This window comes from Magallana gigas, chromosome 9 (assembly GCF_963853765.1).
Source record: "Magallana gigas chromosome 9, xbMagGiga1.1, whole genome shotgun sequence".
In the NCBI taxonomy this organism is placed as follows: domain Eukaryota; kingdom Metazoa; phylum Mollusca; class Bivalvia; order Ostreida; family Ostreidae; genus Magallana; species Magallana gigas.
The window spans coordinates 31,965,550-31,982,731 of record NC_088861.1 but is presented as its reverse complement, the minus strand read 5'-3'; the positions used below and the strand labels follow the sequence as shown (position 1 = coordinate 31,982,731).

At 33.9% G+C, this 17,182-nt stretch overlaps 1 protein-coding gene and 1 long non-coding RNA gene across 2 annotated transcripts in view; one reads left to right on the top strand and one right to left on the bottom strand.

Annotated features, from left to right (window-relative positions):
* Positions 1–17,182, bottom strand: part of LOC117686145 (uncharacterized) — a 34,950-nt gene that overhangs the window by 2,613 nt on the left and 15,155 nt on the right. The window lies entirely within an intron of this gene.
* Positions 1,577–6,382, top strand: LOC117688994 (uncharacterized). Its single transcript, XM_066072127.1, has 4 exons — positions 1,577–2,226; positions 3,501–4,838; positions 4,933–5,142; positions 5,306–6,382. Exons 2-4 carry the CDS (start codon positions 4,032–4,034, stop codon positions 5,825–5,827), a joined length of 1,539 nt encoding a protein of 512 aa, XP_065928199.1. The 5' UTR covers positions 1,577–2,226; positions 3,501–4,031; the 3' UTR covers positions 5,828–6,382.

The following is a 17,182-nucleotide window of genomic DNA, read 5'->3' as shown; positions in this document are numbered from 1 at the left end:
AGAATTCGTCTGGATCTGCATCGGTCGTGTGCAGTACGAACCGGGTGAGGGAATGTTGGCGTAAAGTGTATAAGGTATAAGGTTGTGGCGCGCTGTGGGCCATAAGCTAAAACGAAGGGTAGGTTTGCCGTATTCCCGAAGGTCCACCAGTATACAGTTCCAGAGAAATACACAGGCAATTGATGCAAGATTCCACATTATTGGATGAGACTCAACGATGGCAACATTATAACAATTTAACAGACAGACATGTTACAAACAAGTCGGATATGGCCAGTAGTGGCCTCCGGACTCAAGACTCTGGGAGAGTCGGACGTGGCCGGGGCTGGCAGCCGTATTCCAGACTGCACATTGACAATTGTACATAACTATTTATAAGAATCTTAACAGTGAGTATAAATTGAAAGGTAATGATATAAGTAAGCTGAGTGAAAGGTTCACAGATATAAAATAATTAAATAAACTCAGTGAGTCTTTGATGTCCAAGAAATGAAAATCTGATAATTGCACAATGTTGTTTTAAGAGATTAACAGTCCTTGAGACATGACACTCTGTCTCTTTGAAATCACATATAAAGTATGAAAAGTGTCAATCACTAAATAAAAAAGTAACTTTGTAAGAAATAAACTGTGAGTAAAAAAATTACGAATTTTACAAGCAAAGTCAAAAAAAAATATTGAACAGTGCATTTTGCACGATAATACTACATGTTTATAAGCAAATACAGATCTTAACACGTTGTCTCTAGTTTGATTCGCCGCATTTTATTCACAGAGTGGGACTGTGGTTATGCCCGGTACGAAGGTAAAAAGATCATTGGCAAACGTTTTACACGCATTTTTATCGAACGCAAGCGCCAATGAATCTCTTAGTATATATGCGGAGATCCTTGAAATTTTACAAGGGGTTTTGAAGAATAATTTTGTATTTCGAGGAGGGGGAACATGCGCGGATCAGAAAATTTTTCCGGGGTGGGGGTTGAAAAGTCAGACGGTTATTTGAGTTTGCCAAGGGATGTCCGAGGCATATTTGGTAAGTTTATAATGTACACATAATTGAAAGAAATTTCGCTGGGGGGGGGGGGGAGGTCTGTAACCCTTCCCCTTCTAGATCCGCGCACGGAGAAGACCGATGCCGGTAATTTTACTATAATTTTAACCATTTTTATTTAAATATTCATGTTCATAATTATCAGAAAACCAATTTTACCTTTCAAAGCAGTTAAAACTTAAGATACGAACCATTTAGTCTCGGTGAGTATTGCGTCCGCGTACGAAAATAATGGCAATTTTCAAGAAATTCGGATGGACGATCTGTGTCCTAGGTCGTCCATCCGATTCTTTTTCTGACTAAAAGCCACAGACATGCAGTTAGAGATTGTCAAACTCTTATTGAATATGTCAATTTGTTTGTCTCAAAGAATCATTTTTTAAATCAATAAAGTTTTACCTTAAAAAAAAAGAAAGAAATCGGGCACAATTTTCAATGTTAGCATTTTACAATTTTATGGTCTAATAAAATTTCAAGAAACAACTCTTCATTGCTTTATCCGAAATATTGCATGATAAAAAAGAACTAAAGCCAAATATGTATGATTTTGGCCCTGTATATCCGTAAAAATCAAACTTCATTACTTTGAAGCCAATTTGTTGTCAGTTACTCATGACACATTTGTCTTTACATTTCCGCCTCGAAAATGTTTCGGGAAACACCACGGACGCTTTTATATGAGCTAAAACCGGACACGGTATGGTAAAATCAGCCAATTTTTACAGATACGCTCAGTTATTTTTATTGATTCCATATAGGCGCCAACCTTAAACCAAAATAAAATTTTACATAGAGATACATTGATGAAAATCGAATAATAATTAATCGGTTTTGTGTTGGTTTAAGTGTGGCGCCATACTTTATTTAACTATTTTTGAATACCTTGACGCAATCCGGATTTGCGTTTTATACTTGTTAAGACAATATTAATTGAATTTATCCCCCATTTCAAATAGTTAAACTCTTGGATATCGGAGAATTCTTGTGTTTTAACGTAAAAATAAAAATTCGAATCTCTTATTCGCATTGATTCCGACGAACGAGTTACCACATTAAAAAGGGATTTTCCAGCATGCTAAAAATAGATATTCATTGTCAACACAACGATGGATCTGTCAAACCAACAACCTATTACCCCCTGAAAACAAGATGTGAAATTATGAGATATTGGCGTGGTAAGTATTTGTTTCTTTTTATTAAACGTAGAGGAAAACTATTGACAGCGATATTTAAGGTGAAATTAATACTGCTGCTGTCGTCTGCGGCGCGGTTTCTTCTGCATATATGTCGCCATTTTCGGCTTGTGTCTGTACTATATCACGAAGCGTCAAATGCAATACACAATTTAGAAGATCGAATCAAACTAGTACCTAGTTAATATTGACTTATTTAATCAAAGTTATTGCTTTTGTTTTTTACTGAGCCCATCAGCACCCGGATTTGCTATTGTATGAAGCCTTTCTCACAAGGACAGTATCATGGATAGCATGCAACATATTTTAAAAGTTCAGATGATATGAATCTGCATAATAAGTGCCTTCAAGGCTAACAAATTAATTGTTATAAAAATATGGGAAATTACATAATATCATTGTTGTGGAATGTTGACAGCCCCTAATTTTGAGAGTTACCTTTCTTGGAAATAAACTTTTTTTGCGATGATTTTTTATATATATTTTCAGCATTTCTTATCACCTTCGAAAAAATGATAATCAATAAAACAAATTAACACAATGATTTGTTATTTATATACATTATAACATAATTAAGAATGGGGAAATCTGAATAAGGTTTATATCTAAATTGCATATTATAATATTTTCAAGTTAGTATTTTTCTAATCAAACAAATGATAAATATCCAGAGGTGGATCCAAAGGGGTGTTAAAAAGCAAAATTAAGCAGTGATATCAAAATCGAAATGTCCTGCTTGTAAACAATTCAAAGTTCATTCAGATGAAGATCCTGGTTTAAAGCTAATGAATTTTAAGCACACAAGGTATATATATATATGTATATTACATGTACATTTAACTATTACACTAGAGAACAATAACAGATTAGATATATAAGAGGAAATGTAATTCATAAACTGGTAAGTAAATAATGCTTTGTGAGATCATCGCAAATAAATGTTTAAGATTGAATTTAAATTAATGATTGAATTCAGATTTCCCACATGAATATGTGCAATTCGCCTTGCACTTACTGTAACGTTAACTGAAATTATAAATGATAATTTTTTTTAGTTCAGTTTGATGTGATTTAAATTGTCTATACGACATACTGAAGAACAATTATAACTATTTAGCTCCAGAATAATTCTAATGTGAAATGCACATGATCTAAAGCCAATTTATAAACGCAGCATTACTGTAGAAAATATTATTAAATATAACTTAATACTTATAAATGAGTTACCTAGTACCCATTTTGTTATTATTTTACAGATAATGCCAGGACACAAAACGGAGTACTTCAATTGTGTTTTGTGTTCAAAACGAACAAAACCTAAGGAAAGACGCCGCATTGACAAAAGCATAAGAAAATATCTGAAGAAAAAATTTCTGTTGGAAGGAAAAGAAAATTCAGTCATCTGCAGTAAGTGTAGGAACATATATTACAGAGAAAAGTCATGCCATAAACCCACTGAAACTCAACAATCTGTGAGTTCGTCTTCTCAAACAAGTGACAGAAGACAGTTATCTAGTCCACCTTCAGTATCCTTGCAACTTCTTTCCACAGCAAAGACTCATGCATATTGCATCGTTTGTAAAAAGCCTTGACCAAAACTTGTTGTTATATCCGCAGAGTGTCGCACAGCCGTGTTTATTCAACACAATGTTTTGATTCCATCTGGAAATAGATGCTGTCCCGCACATGTGAAAGATGGACTTTTAACAAGTGCAGCTATAGAACAACTTCCAACAACAGATCATGCATTTGTCAACAGAACCGCCATCCTTAGTTTACTGCAGCACATGCACGTTCTATGCCAAAGAAATGAACAAACCCATCTTGACTTTGATGATCTGCAAACTCTTACAGATTCTGATTGTCTATCTCTGCTTGGACTTAGTATGGACAATTTCCAAACTCTTTGTGACTGTTTGAAAGATCATGTTAAACAGACACCATCTAGAAGTTTACGAAAATCTACAGCCATATTTCTATGCAAGTTGAAATCTGGATTATCAAATCAAATACTGTCAACTTTATTTCGTACTTCAAAATCCAGGTTAAGAAGAGCAATCAGTGCTGTTAGAAATGCGATGATGACTTGTTTTGTCCCATATAATCTTGGATTTGAACACATCACAAGAGAAGATGTAATCAACGACCACACTCGCCATCTAGCCCAAACATTGTTCGGCGACATAGACAAGAGTCAGGCCATACTGGTTTTAGATGGAACCTATATATACACCGCCAAGAGCAACAACTTCAGATATCAACGCCGCTCTTACAGCATCCACAAAGGAAGGTCGCTCATCAAGCCCATGGTAATCGTGACAACCACAGGCTATTTTGTCTCAATTCAAGGACCATACCTAGCAGACCATAAAAACAACGATGCATCAATCCTTGAACATATCATGAAAACAAATGCAGAGGACATCAAGAATTGGCTAAGTGAAGACGACATTTTCATCGTTGACAGAGGATTTAGAGATGCTTTGCCCCTGCTTGAAGATTTAGGCATTCAAGCAGAAATGCCTCGATTTTTAGAGAAGGGACAAAAACAGATGAGCACTAGTGATGCCAATAAGAGCAGACTTGTTACAAAGGTAAGAAATCTGAAAAAAAAAAATATTATCAATGCACCATGTTTTATATACAACTACTGACAAAAATAGTATCTCTGATTTTATCCTTGAACAGATAAGATGGGTAGTTGAGTCATCCAATGCCAGAATCAAAAGGTGGCGATATTTGGACCGTACCCTCCCTACAAATCAGATCCCTTTCGTTGGAGATTATGTCAGAATTGTATGCGCCTTGTCAAATAAATTCTTCCCACCTCTGAGCAAAAGTTACAGTATAGAGGAAGACGAGGCAGACGCAGCTAAAATGCTTTATCCGTCTAAACAGGTACGACTAACCCGCGTACTTAATCAACACTGAAAAAGGAGACATATTTTATAAATCGTTTAACATTTTACCGAGCTTATCCCACATAAGTAAATAAAATAAGATATGTGAATTTAATATGAAATGTAAAATTTAATGGATTGCTTAATTGTGTTTTTAACAGGTAAATAATCTCCAACGATTGGTTGAAGATAATGGTCTAAACAGAAGGCCAACTCAGTGGCAGCCAGTCCCCGAGTGTGGAATAGAGAACTTCCCCACCCTGGACGAGGAGCAGTTACGGAACTTGACTTGCGGGACCTATCAACTGAAGCTTTCTCGCAGCTATATCCAAGAGCATATTGATGGGGACTGTGACATTTGGTTCCATAAGGATAATGACAGGCTACTGCGGGTAAAGATTCAGAGTCGCCACACATCATCAAAACAGTACTTGGTCTGTATTGAGTTCTCTGACTGTTCGGTAGATGCATGGTACTGTACATGCAGGGCAGGTGCCAGAGTAGTGGGTATGTGCTCCCATATAGCGGCCATCATTTGGTACCTGTCAAAAAGAAGACATGAGGGAGGGAAGTACGGTGTGCGTGATTGGGGTGAGCATGTTCTTGATGCAGCAGACATTCCACCTCCCGTTGATGAGTCTGACAGTGATGCGAGCAGTTGTGACAGTGTACCCGAGGAATGAACAGTTACTGGTTGTGGTAGTGAATATCATAATTGTCTTAGCCATATTACCATTGCTCTGTATATATAAGATGAAACTGTTAAGTAGAGATTTGTTTTATGATTTTTAGAGAGAGAGAGAGAGAGAGAGAGAGAGAGAGAGAGAGAGAGAGACGGGTGTACACTGCGGGTGTAGCAACTACGTATGCATGGTAATGTCCTTTCGAATATATTGATTTTGATCTTTTAATTACTTGTTCCTGTTTGTGTGAGTTTTTGTTGTTGTTTTGAGGATATTTATTATATAATGTTTAGAATTCCATTGTATTGAAATGCGGTACATGTAGTAGTGTGATGATTTAGAGAGAGAGAGAGAGAGAGGCAATGAAATGAATCCAATGATAAATATAATGTACTGTATTTTTTGTCTAGATGTATATATTTATTATTAATTGAAATTGTTCCTGCTCTCTTTTTCATTAGATTTAAGAGTTTTAAATTTTTATCTAGTACACAACTTTTAAAATACATAACCTATTTACTTAGAATTACATTTATCTGACTGTTTTACTACTCATATGTCTTTTCTTTAGAAAAATTATTCTTGATATATTTATTAATTGAATCGAAGATATTTATCTTATGATAATTGGATTTAGATTTGTTTTCTTGTGTATTTCATTTTTTTTTAAATTCTAATTAACTTATATAATGATAATAATGGGTGTATATGCTGTACAAGAATCTGTAAATAATCGTCATTTATAATACAACCAATGACAAACAAGATAAAATTATTGATATGTACATGAATATTATTTTTAGGGTCTTCCGTTTCCAACGGAAGACCCTCTTGTTATTCTACGGTTTCTTTTTCTTTATTATTCTTTTTTTTCTTTTTCTGACTTTTTTGGAGCGCTTTTTCTCAAAAACTATCCAATTGATTCGCACAAAATTTTCAGGACGGATAAAGCATGATCGGCGCTACATATTATAAAATTTTCAAATGATGACGTCACTTCCGGTTTCAGATATTGACGATTTCGTAAATTTTTAAGGGTCATTTTGTCCACGCATCTCCTCCGAAACTAATCAAGATAGAAGCTTGAAATTTTCAGGGATTGTAGACGAATGTATGTAGATGTACCCCCATGCTTCCAATGATGAAAATTGCTAAAGGCCTCAAAGCTCGCCTGAACCTGAAAATTGGCACCAAATTTTTTCACGAGATTTTTGCACATTTTCTATGATATCTTTTGATGTATAAATATTTTGTTAAAACATGTAATGCAAAAGTTGTTTCAAATTACACGGGCTTTCGTTTAATATCAAGAAAAAGGGGCTGGCCCCTCAAATTAGGGGCCAAGAGGGCTGTAAAGTCTTCTTACAATAACTCTTTACTGAATAATAATTTGTTATTAATTATAGAAGCAAAAATATTCATTGTTGGGCTGTTTATTTTTACAGTACCATACTTAAGTCATATGTTACGTAATTAGGGGTTTCAAGGGGCCAGAAATTCAAAACTTTGATCATTAATATCTGAAAAAGGAGAAATATTTTTAAAAGCAATGTAGAACAAAAGTTGCTCAAAATAATGTTTTGTACAGTATGCTACCTTAAATGTTTTTGTTTATGACACCATTTAGGAGTTAAAGGGTCGGCCCCTTAAACATATTTGTACATATCTCTAAAGAACGGTTAACATTTCTTGAACACTTGTAGAACAAAATATGTTTGTATTTGCAAGACCTTTCATTTAATATCAAGAAAAAGGGGCTGGCCCCTCAAATTAGGGGCCAAGAGGGCTGTAATGTCTTCTTACAATGACTCTTTACTGAACAATAATTTGTTATTAATTATAGAAGCAAAAATGTTGTTTGTACATCTGTTCATCTATACAGTACCATACCTAAGTCATAAATTATGTAATTAGGGGTTTCAAGGGGACATAATTCAATATTTTGATCGTTAATATCTGAAAAAGGATAAATATTTTGTAAAAGCAATGTAGAACAAAAGTGGCTAAAAATAATGTTTTTAACAATATGATACCAAACATTTTGTTGTTAATGGCCCCGGTAAGGGGTTAAAGGGTCGGTCCCTAAAATACAGTTGTTTAGATATCTCAAAAACGGTTGAAAATTCATGAACACTTTTAGAACAAAATATGTTTATATTAGCGAGACCTTTTATTTGAAATCAAGAAAAAGGGGCTGACCCTTCAAATTAAGGGCCTGAAGGGCTACTAAGTCTTTTATAATAACTCTTTTCTGATCAATAATTTGATATAAATCATAAAGCAACAAAGGAGCTTTTATTAAGCTTAATTTAAACTGAAATCCGTTTTAAAATCGGACGATGCCTTACAGAGATATTGGGATTTAAAAATTGAGTTTTCCGGAAATTTTGATTCCACGTTCTTGGTTAAGGAAATAAAGTTGTGTTCAAAGATAAATTAAATCGTACCTAAAATAATTCGGAAATTGATAATTCGTACTTAAACACAATCGAATATTTTTTGTTAAGTCGTTCTTGAAATCGGAAAGGTTTTTGTTAAGTCGTATTTAAAATAATTTGTATTTTGTTAAGTCGTACCAGGACTAATTCGATTTTTTTCATCTTTTTATTTTAGTTTTTCTTGCTATTGGTATAAGAGCTCTGCTTCTTACAGGAACTTACAGCTTTACTTCCATCATTAACGGAAGACCCACTCGTTGCTTTGCAACGAGCTTTGCTCTAGTTCAATGTTATTGTTGTATTTATGAATAAAATCAAATCTAATTTCAACAAAATTATTTTAAAAGATTTTTCTAATTTAATCAACCTTTTATGTTTTTATCTACTTCCAAACCAAGTTCATATTTATGACAGTCGACATGACGTCACGACGTCAGAGCGCAGAATTTGATGGTATGTTTAGAAGCTTGTAATTATGAAACGAATAGAGATATCGACAAAAAGTAAATTATTCTAGGAAGCAAATATTGTGACCATTAATCTCACAAAATATGAATAAGTCTGGGGACAGGGCCGATTTTCATAGTTTCTGGCTTTAGTCCTTTACATCGCATTTTTTAAATTACAAAAGGATATTCAAAATGAACTTCGATTAACCGCTAACAAACAGGCATAAAGAGAGACTGAGAACCAATTTCTTCTCTTTTTTTACATCAAAAGAAATTAAAAAATAAATCAAAATATATTTTCTTTGTATGCGTTAATGAAAATTTAGATCAGCAAGGGGTTCTTTGTCGTGCAAGCACCTACTTACATATATAATGTAACAGATTGTTACACGGGTCTACAACGATGACAAATATCGAAAAGGCAATATGGTGGGTGAAGGATGAATGTGTAGTTTGTTTTTGAAGTTTATTTTTGATACATGTAATTATATTTATCTGGATCGGTTATGTTTGTTAGTTTGTTTTGTTTATTAAAGAGGGGAATAAAGAAATGAGTAATTTCCAAGCACGTAGCATCGTTTTTGAATGTGGGGGGGGGGGGGGGGGGCAAACTCATCCAACAAATCTTGACAAACAAAAAAAGAATTTTTTTTTTTTAGAATTTTCCAAAATTTTCAAAATTTCACTCATAATTTCATGATTTTCGTCCAATTTTTTTACATGCTACAAAAATGGGGGGAGGGGGGCAACTTCATGATGATTCAACTTTTTATGTAAATTTTAAAAAAATAGTTGCTGCGAGAAAAAGTGGGTAGAGGACATCTTTATGTCATCTAACATGTGAAACTGATTTCATTCCACCCACAAGCTTGAAATAATGAAATAATTTTAATGAAAACAATTATATAAATAGACGTCATAAATCCCATATCAAACGACATATGACCACTTGATTCTGCGCGTCTTTTTAATGAATTTATAAACAGCTGCAACTTCTAAAATGTATTTTTAAAGGTAACTAGACTTAGACCCGTGCGTGCACGGGTTGACATTGCATATCGGAAATTCACGAAATGGATACATCAACATTGATATTGTAAGGTACTTTTGGAATAAACAATGAATGCGAGTATAATTCTGGTTTGTTTTTTTTTAATTTGAAAAATTGATGCGTAACGGCTTGGCGCAGAATTTGTTTGATCCCCCAGTTAGCTATAAATCAAGTCATGAGTTCGGATCATGCCGCAGCTTACATTAAGGAAGCTCTAAACACTGCACACTAAAGAGTTTGTTAGACTATTTATACGGTATTTTTATGCAGTTAGATTGATTTGCCCTACGATAAAAATAGACGAAATTGTTATTTTCAGTTACATGTAGTTACACAATTTAATATAGATTCAAATATTGTAAGCATTATATATTTAACTAAGAATAAGTAATTAAATTCATCATTTTCCCCAAAGTAAGTGAACACCAGTGATTTCTGAACATGGATAGTCCAATGTCTGGACATTTTTCCGGCACAATTAAGGCAGGTACATCATGTTGAAAATGAGTTTTAAGACTCAATACACCTTTAGGTGATATATTTTTCTCGAAGTGCAGAAAGCACCTTTTGTTAGTGTCGAAACAAATATAATATAAGAAATCAGGATATTTATTGAACATATGACAACAACAACAAAGAGTTGGACACTGCTGATACAAATGTGCTAAGCTGGTATTTTATTTTTTACTAAATCAGTTATTTAAGTAAAGGTGTGAAAAAGAAATTGCAAGAAATTTAACACTGCAGGTCTTAACTTGTTCAAAATATGATCTCAAAAAAAAAAACACTGCTAGTACATAAACTTTATATGCACATAGGTAATAGACATGCATAAAATCAGTAAAAGCAGAAATGAAAATGGACGAATGTGCTATACTGACTCTATACTGGTATTTTTACACAATTAGCAGATGTGAAGCAGAACAAATTATCTTGCAAATCTCTCCCCCCCCCCCAAAAAAAAAGAAAAAAACAAACAGGGCATTCAAGAGATCATTATTAAATGAAGAATATGAAATGTACTTAATACATGATATAAAACTCATGACTGACCAGCTGTAACTGTCTCTTTCGATAGAAATTTTTGTAATATCCTTGAATAAGTACATATAGATATGAGATAAAAAAGTATTAAAAACAGAAATAGTGACATATTTCTAGTTCAAAACTTCTTTGTAAACAATGTTTTGAGTAGTGCATTGTCCATTGGAAGATGATGTCTTTGTTAAAAGAATTGTGACTGCGTGGAAGGAATGAACCCTTGACAAAGCTACATACAACTGACATGCATAAAATCAGTAAAAGCAGAGATGAAAATGGACGAATGTGCTATACTGACTCTATACTGGTATTTGTACACAATTAGCAGATGTGAAGCAGAACAAATTATCCAGCAAATCTCCCCCCCCCCCCAAAAAAAACAAAAAACAAATAGGGCATTCAAGAGATCATTATTAAAATGAAGAATATGAAATGTACTTAATACATGATATAAAACTCATGACTGACCAGCTGTAAAAGTCTGTTTTGATAGAAATTATTGTAATATCTTTGAATAAGTACATATAGATATGAGATAAAAAAGTATTAAAAACAGAAATAGTGACATATTTCTAGTTCAAAACTTCTTTGTAAACAATGTTTTGAGTAGTGTATTGTCCATTGGAAGATGATGTCTTTGTTAAAAGAATTGTGACTGCCTGGAAGGAATGAACCCTTGACAAAGCTACATACAACTGACCATGCGAAAAAACCGGTTCTGAAAGATTTAGTCCTATGTAGTCAAGAGTTTGGCCTTGGGCTTTGTTAATGGTCATAGCAAAAGCAGGACGAACTGGAAATTGTCTGCGTTTAAGATCAAATGGTAAACCTGAGTCGGATGGAATGATGGTTATTCTTGGTAAAAAAAACAGAATTTCCTGTATGCAGACCTGTAACAATTTTGGCTTGAATAATTTTCTTTCCCAAGTGAATAATGGACAGTCTTGTTCCATTGAGTAGTCCTTCTATTGGATTAATATTACGTAAAAGAATTACTGGAGCATTCGTTTTCAAGTACAGTCTGTGTGGTGGCATTCCAGAAGGTGTTAGTGAGTTGAGAAATTCAACTGGGTATAAGGCTTGTTGTTCTTCATCGGGTACACTATCAGCACTTAAATATGTTCTTGTATTTTCTGGCAAAGCAGGAAGTTTGTCCATTACCAATTTGTTTATTTTGTCAACATTTTCATTTGTTGTTGTTAATATTGCTCTTCCGAAGTAAGACTTGTCTTGCTCATTAAACATTTGTAAAATTGGATAAACAGAATATATTAACTGTTGAAGTCCATCTTCATTGGGATCCAAGCAAATTTCTTCTGGGAGTTTAATAACGGACATTCCATTTTCTACAATTTGGTTTGCTCCATTTCCAACATCCAAAACAAATTTTTCAAACATATCATTTGTATGTGATGCACGTTTTTGTACCCGCATATTAATTGTTAAATGTAAAGTTTTCACAAAGGACCATAAAAAAGACTTTTTAAGGGTACTTTCAATAATATCGGCTTGCCCACCATGTCTTATCACTGGCAGAACCTGTCTGAAGTCACCACCTAGTAAGATGACTTTACCTCCGAAGGTATCTTCACAGTCCATGATATCACAAAGAGTTCTATTAACACATTCTAAAACATACTTGTGAACCATAGGAGCTTCATCCCAAATGATAATAGATGCATCATGTATCAACTTTGCAGCATTACTTTGCTTCCCTACATTACATGTACTCGTTTCCTGTATTGGAATAGGTATTTTAAACATTGAATGTGCAGTTCTTCCACCAGCTAGCAATTCTGCAGCTATTCCAGAAGATGCCACTGCTATGGCTATTTTTCTTTGAGAGCGAATACGTGCTAAAATTGTGTTATACGAAAATGTTTTTCCAGAACCACCTGGCCCATCAACAAAAAATGTCCTTTGTTTTGAAAATCCACGAACTGCATTAATTATGGTGTTATAAACAAAAATTTGGTCTTTATTCAAAAGTGACTCATTTTTTTCTGCTAACTGTAATTGTTCATCGAGATTAAATTGTACATGACAGGAAAGGGTAGATGTATGTGATGGTTGCGGTATTCCAGGGAAGTCTTGCAACGATTTTCCATGATGATGTAGTTGTTCATCTAAACTATCAAGGAGCAGATTAGTAACATATCCTTCTTTAAAATGGTCAGGAATGTCTTTTGCTTGATACAAAAAATCTTCTGACATGTATGTATTGAATTTTTCCCAAAGTAGAACATGATTGGCTGGCTCACAAAATATAAGTATAGTAATAAAGAGAGATCGCAGCTGCGATGCTGTGGCAGTATAAGTTGCTTCCTGTAGACAGTCTACCCATTCTTGGTCATCCTCTATGAATCCACGTTTTAGGGCCGCTTCCTTAAATGATGTGCAAATTGTACCGTTATCTAAAGTTCTCAGATCTTCAAAAGATTTACATCCAGGTATATGGTGCAAAAGAAGTCTCAAGTAAAATCTTTCTCCTTCAGTAGGATTGACTTGGTAAAGTCTACCTATAACATTGCCCTTTTTTCGATGTTTCCATTTCGATACAGTTGAATCCCATGTAAAGTGTTCAGAAAAATTATGGTATAAGATTCCTCTTGCAGATGGGTCATGTGCATTTATTTCAAACCATGCAGTAAGTGTGGTGTTCTTTGCATGTTCCAAAGACTGAAGTGCATTGCCAACTTTGTATAGAACAGTTTCTTGATTAGGAAGATGAATGGCAAGACGCTGAATGGCAGGTGATCTGTTGTGCAATTCATAGTGAAATATGCGCCAGCAGGCTTCTGATGCAGATATGTATCTTGCATCAGTAAAATTACTGATTTCATTTATTGTGGTACATGTATTAGATTCATCTTGTACAATACTGGCCATGACTCGATCTGGTCCTTTATAAATATATTTATAAAGATATTTAACTGCAGAAACGCTGGTACAAATTTCAACGTTAATGTGTGCTGTATATTTAGATAAAAGGAATGGATTATAAGGTACAACCCATCTATTGTCTAGGATAACACCATTCTTTTCCACTGTAATTCCATTGTCTCTGCGACTGTATTTTGGATACCCATCAGTTGATTGAAATGTACGCTCACAGAATTGTTTTGGGAACCTTTTAGAGCATTTATTGTCTTGCATGCAAGGAGAATTTTTGTTAGCTTCACCACATGGTCCATGAATCATGTGAGATGTTACTAAGGAATGTAGAATGGGTAATTTATGTGCAACCGGAATTTCAGCAGACACAAACTTGTCATAATCATCAGGTGACAATGGTTTACTGTTGTTATTTTGAATTATAAGGATGTGGCAATGTGGTAATCCACGTTTCTGAAATTCAATAACATACACATATGCTAGAGGTTTCCCAAACACTTCTTTTTCAACAATATCATTTAAAAGTTCTTTTAATTTTTGATGGAATACACGTGCTGTCAAATCAGGACGGTCTGCTGGGGATTGTCCATTAAAAAGCGCAGATTTTATTTCTGGCCAGTTAGGATTGCATGTGAATGTTATGAACAGATCTGGTTTTCCAAACTTTCTTACTATGGACATAGCATCTTGATAGAGCTGGTGCATAAAACGTGGACTACCAGTAAATGAAGATGGCAAAATAATTTTTCGGCCTACTGTTGCTCCATTAGTATCACCATAAGACACAGCATCAGCCAGTCCTTGATACAGCTCAGCTCTTAACTCATGTTGATGCAGAAGACAACAGTTTAATCTTTCTTTTTCTATTTTAGCATACATATCAACAACATACTGATGAAGTAACCGTCCGCTTTTCAAAATGAGATTAAACCCAGTTCTTTGCATTAAGCGATAGGAGTAAAATTCCATCATTGTCACATTTTTGTCGCATTTACGGTTATTCTTCTGAATGCCAATACTCCAACCATCTTCTCCATGAGGAAATAATAAAAACATAATGCAAAGAATCATACTTTGGATGAGTTTCATTGATGTGCATTATTTCATGATGTTGGGGGTCATTAATGGAATGTTTATACAACACAATATCTCGATTCGAAGGTTGCATCGAGTTATTTCCAGGAATTATAACAGATATTTCTGATGTAGTTGGCAGATTATATCTTCTGGAATCTTTGTTGGTGTCTGCACAAATTATCATTTTTGCATTTTGATCTGTTTTTATAATTTCAGCAGCATGTTTAAAACTATCAATAAATGGATTACAATTATGCATCATTTTCTGTAGAGCATTCAGAACGTCTAGATCTAAAGATTTATTCCACTGTATTCTATTGTGTAGCTCATTTTCAGTGTCATAAATGTAAATTTGAGCAAACTTTGGACTTTTCCCTTCAGATGGAAATAAATGTCCTATCCTGTGATATACCGATCCGGAAATGCGGAATGTATAAGGTCCATGTGACTGAAGCAAATCTTCTTTAACTCCTAGAGAAGCAAATGCGAGACTGGAATTAAATCCACGAATATTTTTTCTGAAATGTTTTGCTTGTGGAGAATCATCTGTTAAAAAATTCTTGAGGATATCTGGTGGTTCATGTAGAGGTGGTAAGAGTATCTTGCCTTGCATGCAGCATGTAGAAAATGTGGCATTAATACCAAGGGATCCATTGTGCAGTTCATGTTTCCACATCAGAGAGGAGCAGTTTAAACAAATAAATTCCATTTTACCAATGTCATTACGTGCAGGCAAATGTGACTTAGTCAAATAATAGTCATTGAGAGATCCAAATGCAGTGGAGGTTTTTCTTTTTTTTGGTACAGGGAGTTCATCTTGGGGATGTTTTCTTTTGTTAGTTTTGTTTTGTATGTATCTTTTTTTCTGATCGAATTTGGTTCTGGTTGATTTCTTTCGTAGAGGCATATTCTGAAGAAGAAAAAAAATACATTAAAATTTTAAATATCAAACATGATGTTGGTGTTCATTTATCTACACAATACAAAATACCATACAAAAAAATAAAAGTACTGAAGTAGAATTGAAAGCCGGGCTCTTTTGTAATGTCATTATGCATATTTTGTAGAAAAATCTGGCGATCTCTCTCTCTCTCTCTCTCTCTCTCTCTCTCTCTCTCTCTCTCTCTCTCTCTCTCTCTCTCTCTCTCTCTCTCTCAAGCTTTTAATATTGGAAATGTGCCATAGAGCGGCTGAATTGTTTTGTAAGCAGCTATAAATAAAAATATGTCTCTCAGTGCCAAAAAATGAACAGTTGCATCGAAAGTGAAAATAAGCGTTATAAATTCAACCCCTTCCCTTCATTACTTCTATGTGCAGCCAAACACCAATGCTTTGAAAAGTAGTTTTGGAAATTCATGCGCATTGTATATGTGCCCAAAAGGCACGTAATGAATAATAAAGGAAAAAATTCAACACTACATTTATTAGCAAACAAATAAAAAACCAATAGATTGGACAAATCATGGCTCTCTGTGTAACTATTTTGTATAGCAGAAGCTTTTACTTTGACGCTGCACGGTTTTTTGTTTACTTTTGAAGGTGTGCTATTTATAGTATCATTGGCGATTTGCCTGCCTACAGCCAGGACTCTGCTTTCAGCAAAGCCCAGCCTAAAAATCAAAGGCCTGAAGGGCCACATGGTGTCGAGTTGAAGTTAATTTGAAGAGTACAAATCTGAACAACTTTTTTAAAAAGTCAAAATAATTTATGGTATTCCATCATTGATCACATATAGACTTGATTAAAAAAATCCTTAAACAAATTATGATTCTGTAACTCTTAAGAAATGTATGTACAATAACATGAGACCAACTTTTCTTATTGTTTTGCTGGAGATTAAATTTTTTTTTAAATTGAGGCGGGTGGTCAATTAAATTAACATAAATAAAATTTAATATAGATTTTATGCAGTCAACTAAAATAATAAAAATATCAAAATGAACTGCGATTTGTTTTATTATCAAAAACCATTTTCATTTGGTTATTGACCATTCATTTAAAAATTGGTATTAATTATACTTCGTTTTTAAAAACAAATATATTAGACAAAATACATCTGTCAACTACTTTCAGATAAATAAAAATTATGTTTTTATCACAAAATTAATAAAATTTTAATTCATTACAAATTGACTCACCTTATTTCTAGAAAGTTTTGAATGTTACTTAAAAGTTTTAATAGAAATATCCTTGGAGTTAAAACATTGTAGATTTTTATTTCTCTATTCAAATAGAAAATTAATAAGTATTAAAAGTATGATTGTATTTAATTCTATATATTGTACATTGCTGATAAAAACTCTGTCTCTTATTATCAATTGATTTAAAAATCACATGGGTCCAAATGACCGGACCGAAAAGATCACGGGTAGATATAAGAAGGCACCCATTCATATCGTTTACA

What these genes read in the sequence shown, in the direction of transcription:
- LOC117688994 (XM_066072127.1), top strand. Translation starts at nt 4,032, where the DNA reads ATGCACGTTCTATGCCAAAGAAATGAACAAACCCATCTTGACTTTGAT. An exon ending in AGAGCAGACTTGTTACAAAG is followed by an intron (nt 4,839 to 4,932) that starts GTAAGAAATCTG and finishes ATCCTTGAACAG; the next exon opens with ATAAGATGGGTAGTTGAGTC. An exon ending in TGCTTTATCCGTCTAAACAG is followed by an intron (nt 5,143 to 5,305) that starts GTACGACTAACC and finishes TGTTTTTAACAG; the next exon opens with GTAAATAATCTCCAACGATT.